Here is a 12,691-nt window from a genome sequence, read left to right as displayed (position 1 = left end):
AATTTTGTGGTGATAGCATAAAGCTGAAATGTTAAACTCAGCAGAACTCATGAGTGATGGAATCAGGTTAAAATAAAATTGGAAATGTTAAAAAAAAATTCAGTACGATATTAATAAGTGTTGTTTCCTATGTCAACATATGACTTCAAGGATCCTTTCTTTTGGACACCACTGGCATAAAGAACTTTCATAAGTTGAACAGTTGTAGGTATATTTACCACGAATGTACATCAAAGCTCATATAAATGGGTCTCATTACTTAGATTTGTCTAAAAAAGTTTCTTTGGGAGGAAGAAATAAGGTACTTCCCTAAGAACAAAGGGGTACTATTTGGTGCAATGGAATAATGAATTGTTAAATAACATAATGCTGTGTTGACTGTAAAGGTGTACTTGCATCCCTGACTTTCTAGAGAGTAGTTCATACAAGGTAAGAAAGAGGAACAGACTTAAGTATTCACATCAAAATTCAGTTCTTTAGTAGCTGAGTTCTTTTCTTAGGTGCAGTTGAGTTATTCAGGGAGAGCACTTGATAAGAGTTAATTGTCCTCTGTATCATTTAGAAAGCACAGGTATGTGCCTGGTAGTACCAAAGTCATTGTTATTTGGGGAGATTGATTTCTCTGGAAGCTTGAAAAGAATATTAAAGGTATTTCTGACTAGCATAGGTCTTTAAGTTATAATAAGGTAATTCTAGGAAAAAGGACACTTAGGAAAAGGAAGTATTCAGTCATGTTTTTTCTTGAGGTTACTTTCTAAGGTAATTTATTATAGGAATAAATTCTCAGAGGAAAATGGGAACCTTGAGGCAAGGGTGTAGGGACCTGTGTATTAAATTAATTTAAAATAGAAGTGCTTTAAAGTTGACTTTGAATTGAGCCTGTTTGGGAGTGGGAGTGGGGAGGCTTTGTAAGGAGGTGGACAGCATCTTTTGTAAATATATAATTAACCTATGTCTTTTATACCTAGGCTGGATTGTCTGTAATCCCTGATAGCACTGCTGGATCTATTTTGTGTGTTGTGAGTAAGCTCCTGGATCAAGCTTGTGTACTTACTGAGACAATATATAAGTTTCTAGCGTCTTGCTGTTACAGTCTTCTTCACTTCCTCCTCACTTTAGAAAAAGCGGATGCAGAGCATATGAGAAAGAGGTAATGATTTTCATTTTCCACAACTTTCTCTTTCCTTCACTGTCACCTCTACTCTGCATTACACTCTTATCCTTCCAAAAGGAAAGTTTCTTCAGTGAATTTTCTTACTATACATGTTAAAAGTCTCATTAAAAAAATTCAGCATCCTAGATTTATAGGAAGATGAGCTTTTATTGTGATCCTTTGGATTTTGTTTCTGGCTTTATTGGAGATGGTCAGAATTCTTGGGATTTAGAATTTATTGTTTTAAAGAAGGGGTTTTTTAATTAGTTGGTGTGTGTCTGTATTTAGGTGCATAGTTTAATGTGCTATTTTGAATTCTAACTGAATTTTGAATTATATCAAGCTTTTGTTCTGTCATTTCTTGGGTGCTCTCAAGGCTAAGATCAAGTTTCTGTCTCTTTTGCTGAACCTTCATCCAGACCTCTCTGAACTGTCGGTGAAACCCAGGATTCTATCCTGGGCCCTTTTCTCTTATGCTACTTCACTTAGTGATCTCATTAACTCCCGTGGATTTAATGACTGTCTCTGTGGTGATGGTTCTCAGATCTTGCCCCAGTCTTTCTTCTGATCTCCATTTTCACATCTCCAACTGCCTTTCAGACATCTCCACCTGGATGTCCAGTAGACATCTTAAAATCAGTATGTCCAAAACTGAACTCAAGATCTCCCCCAGACCCTCCCGTCTCATAAACAAACTATTGTTAAGGCCTGTTGATTTCACCTTTTTCATCTCTCCAATACTCTCCCTTCTCTTCTCTGACACTGCCACTACTCTGGTGCAGGCCCTCATCACCTCCTGCCTAGACTATTGCATTGACCTCCTGCTGGGTCTGCTTGCCTTAAGTCTCTCCTCACTCCAATCAGTCCTCTATTCAGGCACTGAAGTAATTTTCCTAAAGCACAGTTCTGATCCTGTCACCATCCTACTCAGTAAATTCCAGTGGCTTCCCATCACCTCCAAGATCAAATACAAATGCTCTGTTTGGCATTCAGAGCCCTTCATAATTTAACCCCCTCCTTCCTTTCCAGTCTTCTCATCTTACTGTCTACCACATACTCTTGTGTCCACTGACACTGGCATCCTGGCTGTTCAATGAGTAAGACACTCTGTCCCTTGGCTCTAGGCATTTTCTCTGTCTGCCATGCCTGGAATCTCTGCCTACTGGCTTTTCTGGCATCCTAAAATCTCATCTTTACAGGAAGCCTTACCCCTCTTACTAACAATGTCTTCCCTCTATTATTTCCTGTTTATCCTGTATATAGCTCGTTTTGTTTGCATGTCGTCTCCCCCATTAAACTGTAAATTCTTTGAGGGCAAGGAGTGTGTTTTGCATTCTTTTGTGTCTCCAGCACACAGCCCAGTTCTTGGCATATAGTAGGTGAATAATAAGTGTTAATTTAATGGTCCATTTATTAAGCATCTACTACATGCCTGGGACTGTGCTAGGTATTGGGAATACAGGCACAAAGAATGAAAGGACCCCTGCTCACAAGGAACTTACTTTCTAATAGAGCAGACAAGTACATATAACACACATGCAAAAATATAAAGTTAATTACAAACATATACAAAGTAATTAAATATAAGGTAATTTGAGAGGGAGGTCACAATTGGAACTCAGAAAACACTTCATGTAGAAGACTGTAGTTGAGCCATGTCTTAAAGGAAGAAAAAGATTGTTGTGGAGGTAACAAGGTACGGCATTCCTGGTATGTAGGATAGCCTGTATGAAGGCGAGGAGATGGGAGTTAATGTGTATGGGAAGAATCAAGAACTAATTTTGACTGGACTGCAGAGAATAGGAGAAAGAAGGATGTCCACTGAGGCTGGAAAAGTAGGTTGAGGCCAGGTTTTTCACGGCTTTAAAAACAAAGCAGAAGAGTTTATATTTTATCCTAGAAGGCACCATAGTTGATTGAATAAGAGAGTTGAGAGAAAAATAAATTTAGTTTTGTAGACATTGAGTTTAAGATGTCTCTGGGACGGGGCAGCTAGGTGGTGCAGTGGATGGAGCACCAGCCCTGGAGTCTGGAGGACTTGAGTTCAAATTTGGCCTCATAACACTCACTAGCTGTGTGACCCTAGGCAAGTCACTTAACCCCAATTGCCTCACCAAAAAAAAAAAAGATGTCTTTGGGACATCCAATTTGAAATGTTTTATTAGCCTTCCCACTGAGGGCTTAAGTTGCTAAATGTCTCTGAAACTCGGTTTCCTAATCTGTGAAATAAGGATGATACTTGCACAACTTAGCTTACAGGATTGTGTTAAGTAAAATGTTTTAAAGAATTCTTAAGTGCCAAATAAGTCTGATCTGTTACTATCAGACTGTCCATGTTCCTTCATCCTGACTACAAGACTATCCTGAAATACTTTGTTGAATGTAAAATCAGAGTAAATAGTATCTCTCTCGTTCCCGGGGTCATTACTTCTTTTTGTGAATCAGTGTTAGCTCCTATGAGTCACCTTATTCTTTTCTGAAGGCTCAAGAAATTCTCTGTCCTAGAATTTTGCCAGGAATCTACAGTCCACTTCATTCTCTAATTTCTAGATTCTGCTTTTTTCCCTTTTGGGGGAAACCAGGACATTTTTTTTCATCTTAATGTATAACTTAGTATTGATTAATATTTAGTGATGATCAAGCATTACTGGTTTTTTATTTTATTTTTGGTTCTTTTGATCAGTTTCTTCTCAGTCTAATGGTCTGACAATTTAACTGATAATGATTTAACACCACTGATAATGATGATACCTATTTGTTGGGCCCGAAAAATTGTCTATTGCCAGGTTTTCTGAAAGTCTGGGACTTCTGTAATATATTCGCAGAATTAATTTTCTATCTGATGAAATTAATTTTTTCCTCATTAGCTCGTTTGCTGTTATCAGCTATTTAAATATGTTGTCCTGTTAAATGAATATTTTCGTTTGGGGGAAAGAAGGAGAAATGAACGTTTTTGCTGCTGAATTCTTTATAGCCTCTTCTTCATGTCTGTCCCTTTGATCTTTAGGGATAAATTATGGGGATCCTGTATTTCAGTACTGGCTGTTCTGCCCCGAGTACTGAGACTGATGCTCCAGAATCTGCAGATCAATAAAACATGTCAGGAAGAGTTGCCAATTGTTGCTCAGCTGATTCGCTTGCTCCTACAGCAGGCACCACTGAGGGTACACATGATGACAAACGCACTTCTGGTACAGCAGATTGTCAAGGATATTAATGTTATGGTAAGAGGTTTTTTCACAAATCATTTCTTGGGTTTTAGCATTAAGATGCTAATAATGTAGTCTGAGCACGGTCCTGACCATTACATAACCATCTTGCTGTGGCCAAGGTTGGGAGTAGATTGTACCTTTGTGCTGACTAGTGCAGGATTTGTTACCTTTTGTCACTCTCAAGTGAGTGCTTTTACTTTTTTTTCCTGGTTCAAGCAGCATTCAGAATTCTAGCTGTTAGAATTTGTGATATCTCATACCAAGGGCCCAGATTTTAAGGCTATGAAGCTGCATAGGACTTTGGTGAGAAACCCTGTGTTATTGCTCAAGCAAGTTCTACCACATTTGATTTTGTGGACAGTGGTATTTGAGATCATAGGATCCTAGTAGATCTAGCTGGAAGAAAACTCAGAAGCCATCTACTTCAGTGGCCTCAAATTTTTGATCACCGCCCCCCCAAAATGTGAATATTTACTTATCTATAAATTACGTACATGTACTATTGTACTAAAAGGTATGTACCAGATAAAACTTACACAATAATAGACACTTTAAAAGGATGAGATGAAATAATGTTTTATCCTAAAGGGGAGCTCTAGAGGAGTTTACTGCTTTAGGAAATCAATTTGGAAGCTGTGTGGAGGATGGATTGGAGTGGGGAGAGATGACTAATTAAGCTATTTCAGGAGTCCCAGCACGAGCTGATGTTTTGAACCAAAAGTGCTCTGGTGACTGAGGCAGCTAGACTCAACACCAACATTTGAGGGCATAGAAGAGGGTAGGTGGGAGATGTGGATATAAAAAAGAGAAGATTTGGCAATTCACTGGATATATAGTATTGGAGACAAACCCCATTTCCCTTTTACACTATACCATGCTAGCTTCCATTAACAGCTACTTCTTGGAGATAAGTAATTCCAATTGAATTGTTGGTGTTGAAAGAATTTTTTATTCCCTGTAACTCCATGCTAGAGTATGTTAATTTTAAATGGAAGTCATATTTCTTTTGTTCCAAAGATGGAAAAATTATCATGGCTCTTAAACTAGGTAGGTTCTTTTCAGTGTTCAGAATCTTAGAAGATACTTTACCCAGCCTGCAGTGTCTGTTGTCTTATAAGCTACTAGGAAGGGTGTGTGCTTGGTGCCCTAACTATGCTGAGGATTATGTAAGATGATGGAGGAAGGGTAGAGTAAATGCCCTCTTTTTAAAATTCTCTTTTTGTCAGTAGAGTAGAAAGAACATTGAATTTATGGTCAGAAAGACCTTGGTTCTACGTCTGTACTTATTAAATATGTAACTGGACAAGTCACTTAACTCTTCGACCCTTACTTTGTCAGTTGACTTCTCTGAAAAATAGGGAATACCTGTGGTACTCCCCTCCCAGGAAATAATTTGCAAGCTGTAAAGCCCATTACAAGTCTTGTCGCTCTTTTCACTGAAGGGACCTGAATTGTAGGACTAGATTTCTCTTTCAGGCATCACCCACACACACTCTTTAGTCTTATTTAGCCTTGGCTGCCTTTAATCCGAACATTTTAGCCTTTCACCCTTTCCTTTTCAAACTGAACTCTGGCATTTGGCACTTTTAACTTTTGTTGTGTCTTATCCTAGAAGCCTGTAGCCTTCTCGGTGATATTTTTAAAATGCATTAAATAAAAATATATAGTATTATTAAAGAAACAAATTTATATTGAAATCGTTATATATATATATATATTTTAAAACAAGCTCCCCCTGATGAAGAACTCTTGTCTTTGAAGGACCCTCGAACCTGCTTAGGATTTCTGTTTTTTTTCTCTCAAGGAGTCCTTTCCATTCCTAAATTTTAATTCTCCCCTTAGGTCGTTGATGTCTTCTTTTTTTCCCTCCAGCTTGTGAGTACTTTTCTATTAGTACTTCTCTGAGACCATCCCTCCTTGAATCGGGAACACATTTTCTATTTGTTAGCATGTCAGAATACTAACCCTAACTCAGTGTACCTCATTCTTCTATAAAACCTGGGGCTGCTAGGATTATTACCCTCAGAGGTAATTTGTTTGAAACGGAAAACTTGAACTCATATAGTTTTTATTTTACTTGATGAGACAAGCAAAACAAGATTTGAATATTTTCTCTGTTCACTGTCATCCGTTGCTCAGTTTGCCCCAAGTGGTTTACTTATCTTTGCCTTGGTTTTGTTCTTGCTTTGAACAAAACATCAGATGACTCTTAAAGGAATTAACTCTGTATGATTCGTAATGCTGGAGGTTTACTGTTGCCAAAGGAGGAGTACACAGAGTGCAGCAGGCCATTTTCTTTTTTAATTAATAGTAGCTTTTATTTTTTCTCTCCCAACCCCATTGAAAAAAAGAACCCTTGTAACAAACATGCATATAGTCATGCACAGCAAATCTGAATTTTCAGTCTGTCACCTTTCTCTCAGGAGGTGGCTTTGTCGCTGGTCCCCTGGATTCATTGCATTGATTAGAGTTCTTAAGTCTTTCACAGTTGGCTTTTTAGTAATACTGTTATTATATAAATTGTTCTCCGAGTCAGTTTATGCAAGTGCTGCCAAGTCCCATTGGAACTATCTTCTTTGTGATTTCTTACCATATAGTAGTATTTCATTATTTTCCTATACCATGAATTGGTAAGCTGTTCCCCAATTCCTGGTTGCCCTCCCTCTTTTTCAGTTCTTTGCCACTTAAGGAAGAACTCCTTTATATAAACATTTTTGTACATATAGGTCCTTTCCCCTTTAATCCCTTTGAGATGAACGTTTAGTAGATGTATCTGTCACAGGCCTGTACAAGTAGCATGTATAAAGTAGTGTCTCAATTGGCTATCCCTGATTAACACTTAGAACCTTGACTGGCTTATAGTAATCTTTTTTTATTGATAGCTTTAAATTTTATATAACTTCCTTTTGCCACAGTATCACTCTCTTCCTCTCTCAGAGAATCATCCTTTATCACAAAGAATTTAAAAAAGGGGGGGAAACAGTTTATTCAGCAAGATCTCCAACACATAACCGAAATCTGACGTGCAGTTTTCAGTGCTTCTATTCAGAGAAGGGAATATGCGGAAAGGAAGTTTACTTGTATATCTTTTTTTAATAACATGACTTTCACTGGCTATTTTCCAACTAAGGGCACTTGAAAATTATTATCTCTCTACCTTTGAAGAAAGATGTTATCGTTTTTATGAATCTACCTCCCTGTCGAGGTTATGGTATGTGTTCATAGTGGAAAAATCAAAGTCAAATGGACTTTTGTCTCTATTAGTAGGCAAACAATATAAAGTTTAGTGACATCACTAGGACTACCCTAAGCCAGGTATTGCCAAGATTACTTTAATAATACTTGCAGTTTGAAATATTTCCAAGAGGCAGCATAGCATAGTGAATAGAGAGCTGGTCTCAGAGCCAGGAAGACAGGATTGCCAAGTCTTACCTCCGACTCTTACTAGCTCAAGACAAGGTATTCACTGTTGTCTGGGCTCAGGGTCAAATCTTGCTTCATTAGAAATCCTTCAGAAGGATCAGGACACCTGCCTTCGCCCTTAAATCATAGGCTAGAGCTGAGGGGGGGCTAGAGGGGGAGAAAAGCCTTTTAATATACCAAGCAGCATATCTGCTTTGGAGCTAAGTATGGGTAGGGTTTTTCAAGGCTGAAGAAACTACATAAAGCATCTCCATAATTTGTTTAAATAGTGTAGCCCTTCCTCTTAGAATATGCTAATAACTGGGGGGGTTGGGGAAATCATTTATACAAGATGGCTGTCCTCTACTGAAAATTCACTATAAAATGTTAACTGAACCCATAAGTCAGATTTAGTTGTGTATAATATTATTTCTTCTTTGTTAAACTTTGTAGTTCATTTGATGTAAGGAATAGTTAATGTGTAAACCACTGTTGTTGTGATCCCAAGGAATAACTCTCAGCCTTGTGGAGCTTACAGTCAAGTTAGAAATGTTGGCTAGGTCTGTTGTGACTTTCTCTATCAGGGAGGCCATTTTGGGGGAAAAAAGGCATAAATATTGTTAAATAAAAACACATGGCAGATACAACACAAAACAAAACCTGTTTCTGCCAAGACTTAGAGCAGAGGATACTGATTCTTTTTTTTTTCCCTCTCCTGCAGACAGTGAAGAGTGGAGGAACTCAGGAGCAGTGGCTTACAGACCTTCATTATTGCTTCAACATTTACCTGGCCAGCCGTCCTCAGACCACTGGGGCAGTTAGCATAGTCTGTTGAAGAGACACAATTTTAAACTGTTTACTTCTGTATTATTTTGAAAAAAAAGTTGGAACAATATTTGTCAATAAAGCTGAACTTTAAAGAAAGCTGCATGTGTGTTCCTTTCCTCTACTGTGACAATGAAGTGAAAGCATATAATACTGTTTTTACAAATGACAGTAATCAGTTGTGGATATTTTGATCATTATTGAGTATTAAAAAATACTCTTATCAAAGGGCACTACCGATTATGTATAATAGAGAAATGAACAAAAGCACGACAGTTTCAAGTCCATTTGCTCCTTTTTGTCTTTATATATACAATGAAGCTCCCCACTCCATTAGTCAGTCACTGTGTTTCATTTTTTTTTCAACGTGTGATGTTAAAATGAGATATGTATTTCAAACATTTTCTGTGACAAAATCCTGATAGTGGGTTTCATATTATTTTTCTGTACTATAATGTTCTCTTATTCCATTAAGGTAGAGTGTCTTATCACTATGTAGCCATCTGTCTGTAACACTGGCCATCTCACCAGTTAATCTAGATGATCTAGACTATTGAGATTTATACATTCAGAGAAGAGTTTTCTTCTAGCTATCTGTAGTTGGTAAAACATTTTATAGCTCATACTGTGGTTAATGTGTCATAATTACTCAATGGGAAATACAAGTAGTAAAGTTCACTAGCACTTCTCTTTTCCTTCTTGTGGAAACTTCCCAATTAAAAGTAGTCATCTCAAAAAGAAAATAGAATTCTATGCTCTTATTCATCATTCATTTGTATCTGACCAAATAGTTCCCCTAGGATGTGTAGAAATACTTTTGGATACAGTTCAGAACTGGAGGGGTCATGTGAGTAGCCAGTACTGGTAAAATTTCCAATACTAATTTGGATCTGATTTGAATAATTCCTCTTTTCTCCCCTCCCCTGGTTCAGGACAGAGAAAACAAGTGTAAGTTAAGAACACAGCTTCTCTTGCTTAACCCATTCCCTGTTGGGATGTTCACCAGTGAACATTGGAGATGAGGTCACTGGAGTAGGGTAGCAACTAGAGATGGGCATTTCGATATGACTTAAACGTGCATTTTTAATAATGAAGGGTCTGTATTTCATGGTCCATAAGTACTTATATTGTGATAAGTTGCATGTGTATCTCCCTGACAAGCTTTTAACTTGCTAAGTTTTAGCTTAGATTTTAACTTTTAACATTCTATAGGGGACAAAAATGGCTTGTCCTGACTCTTTCCACTTATAAACATCAAAATATTTTGCCTCTGTGATAAGTGCTAAAATTCTTTGCGAAAGTTAACAAAAATGTTAAATAACACAAATCTTTAGGTATTCTACTGTAGTCCTTCCAAGTTCATGCTGAATGAGATTACTCTTTGGGCCTGACCATTCAACCTGTTAGCAATCTGTTCGATGGTACTAATATTAAAATGAGCTAACAGGTAAAGCACTTTGCAAACTTTTAAAGTGTTATATAAATGTTAACTTATTACCATCTAATAGCCAAAGTGAAAATCAAAGTTTAATAAAATTATTTTTTGTTGAAGACAGGGAGTTAGAACTTCAGGTCCTGCTTCTAATCTAAGAGAAACTTTATAGCTGAAGGTTTTAATGGGGTTAGGAGAACCTCAGGATGAGGCAAAAGTGGTAGAAGTTGTGTTGAGGCTACTGACTTAGAAACAATAGTGAATTCATTTAACGGGACTGTCATTCAATACCATTTAAAAGTGCTTACTTTATTTAGGATGCATTATTACTCTGGCTTATTTTCATAGCAGCAGTTCATGGGGGAAGTCCTAGCCTCACAAGCAATCATTATACAGTTTACTCCTTGTTTTGCTAATCACCATCCTTCCCTGACATTTTAATAAATAGCCCCAAATTGACGTAGACTGAGAAAAAATACTATCATCTGCATGGTCTTTCAGAGAAATGGCATAGGCTTAATAATCCTAGTAACAACTATGTTTCCCAGTCATGATAGTGAGAACATTTATAAAATAAACTGTAATAAAAACTGTTCCAGCTTAGACCTCATAAGCAAGAAAACATACTCAGAAGTCAGTTTTGAACTTCTGTAAACATTGCCCCATTTCATGGCTAGATTTTTTTAAAGTGACTGAAATGTAAAATTTGGTGATTTTGCTAACAGAATCAACTGTTTTAGTTGTCCCATCTCTCATGAAGACAATTCTTTAGTGACTGGATTTTTGATTTCTTGTTTTCACCTCAGTGGCTGGTCTCATGTTGTAAGAGAAGTTCTTTGATTTTCCATTATTCTCAAGCAAGTGTACATACTGCAGGTTGCTTACTGTTAAAACAAAAGCCAAAACAGATGTTCCATGTCATTAGCTTTAGTTAAAAAATAAATTCCTCAGGATTGATAAGATGGTTTTAGTTCAACTTTCCTTACATTTTCTGGCTGATGTGACCTATGGTTTGATGATACAAAGTCTGATTGACTAAAAACCCTGGGAAAACAGAGGCTAAGTCTTTATAATCTAAACTTCACTGTTGTAGAAGGATGATTGACTTTACCCCAGCCTGATGTGGCTGCTTTTAGATAGCAGAAGATACCTAGCTAGGTGGCTATTTTTAAGCCTGTGTACTCAGTGATTGTGTATCTGGGAAAGGGAGGAAGAGGAGGTGTCAGTTATCCGGAGTTATCTTGGAAGTTCAGGAAGGTGAGAATCTTCCAGGAGTATTTATAAAAGGGCTGAGGACTGAGCCTTGAAAATTTCCTCAGGCTTTTAGGGGTCTGGAGGAGTATGAACCATTTTAGGGATTGCTAAGATCATTCAGGGCAAAGAAAAGACAAGGGTTAGGATGTCTCCTGCAATATGGTGCCAATTTCAGCTACATTTGCCAGTTCCTCACCCTCTTATTCCCTGAAAGAGCTACCAATACAATCTTCAGAAATTTCACACCAGGTTTCTTGAAGTTGGGGGTAGGGGAAGGATGATGAGTATAAATTTTCAGAGATTATGATAAATAAGGCAAGGATCTAGTAATTGCTACATGAGTTATCTTGAATGTATGCTTTAAAAATCAGAAATAGTGATAAAAGTAAGGAACATTTTAAACATGCAACATAAGCAGGATTGTAGGTAATCACTTTGATTAAATTAAGGTGGGTCACTTTATCAATGACTTTACGAAATCATTTGCACTTGAGTGTCTCTATCCCTAGATATAGACATAACATACACAAACATGTTCATACGGTATGCATGTGCTATGGTTATAAAATGACTGGTTTTCATGTGTGGTACAGATAAATCAGTTTCATTTTTAGATACAATTTACAGAAATGTATGGGCAGCTAGGTGGCATAGTGGATAGAATGCTGGGTCTGGAGTCTGAAAGACTTCCTGAGTTCAAATCTAGCTTCAGACACTAACTAGCTGTGTGACCCTGGGCGAGTCACTGTTTGCCTCCATTTCCTCATCTATAAAATGAGCTTGAGAAGGAAATGGCAAACCACTCCAGTATCTCTGCCAAGAAAACATCAAATAAGGTCACAAAGAGTAAGATAAAACTGAAATGACTGAACAGCAACAAACATGTATACGTGTATGAATATACATACATACACATATGTATGAATATACATACACATATATGTATGAATATACATACACACATGTATGCTAAATATATATGCTTAAATTTGGCTAATTTTGATATCCAGTAATATTTACTGGTTAAAATAAAGTTCAAGGACTTGATCAGTATTTAATGAAAAAAATGCATTTTGTGTTAGTGCCTTAGTTGGGAATAGGAAAAGAAATCATCTCTTTTTATTTCAATTAATAACCACTTTAAAAGAATTAATGATAACTTTAACCCATTTCAGGCTTTGTCAGGACGCTATATATGTATGACTAGAGATTTACTTAGCATACATACAATATGCTATTTATTTTAGTAAAATTTAATATACTTTTGTTTTCCTGGGGGAAAAAAAGGAACACACAGAACTTGCCAGCTTATATTTTAACATATGAATAGCATTCTTTTCCTTTATTTAAAAAAATTTTATTGGACAAACATTGTAAGGTAAGAAATAAGAATAAGCAACCTAAATCATAGTT

At 36.9% G+C, this 12,691-nt stretch overlaps 2 protein-coding genes across 4 annotated transcripts in view; one reads left to right on the top strand and one right to left on the bottom strand.

Moving 5' to 3' along the window:
• LOC114025750 (testis-expressed protein 10-like) overlaps window positions 1-8,691 on the top strand; it is a 65,231-nt gene extending 56,540 nt beyond the window's left edge. For both annotated transcript variants that reach the window (XM_027839240.1, XM_027839239.1), the window contains exons 13-15: window positions 969-1,150; window positions 4,161-4,377; window positions 8,489-8,691. In XM_027839240.1, the coding sequence (XP_027695041.1) occupies window positions 969-1,150; window positions 4,161-4,377; window positions 8,489-8,602 (513 nt within the window). In that variant the 3' untranslated portion in view covers window positions 8,603-8,691. The remainder of the gene's footprint in view (window positions 1-968; window positions 1,151-4,160; window positions 4,378-8,488) is intronic.
• A 97-nt stretch (window positions 8,692-8,788) lies between these two features.
• LOC114025749 (inversin-like) overlaps window positions 8,789-12,691 on the bottom strand; it is a 223,771-nt gene continuing 219,868 nt past the window's right edge. For both annotated transcript variants that reach the window (XM_027839236.1, XM_027839238.1), the window contains exon 17: window positions 8,789-10,908. In XM_027839236.1, the coding sequence (XP_027695037.1) occupies window positions 10,793-10,908 (116 nt within the window). In that variant the 3' untranslated portion in view covers window positions 8,789-10,792. The remainder of the gene's footprint in view (window positions 10,909-12,691) is intronic.

Source organism: Vombatus ursinus, unplaced genomic scaffold, assembly GCF_900497805.2.
Source record: "Vombatus ursinus unplaced genomic scaffold, bare-nosed wombat genome assembly UNPS02014832.1, whole genome shotgun sequence".
Classification (NCBI taxonomy): domain Eukaryota; kingdom Metazoa; phylum Chordata; class Mammalia; order Diprotodontia; family Vombatidae; genus Vombatus; species Vombatus ursinus.
This window is presented reverse-complemented; position numbering and strand designations above follow the sequence as displayed.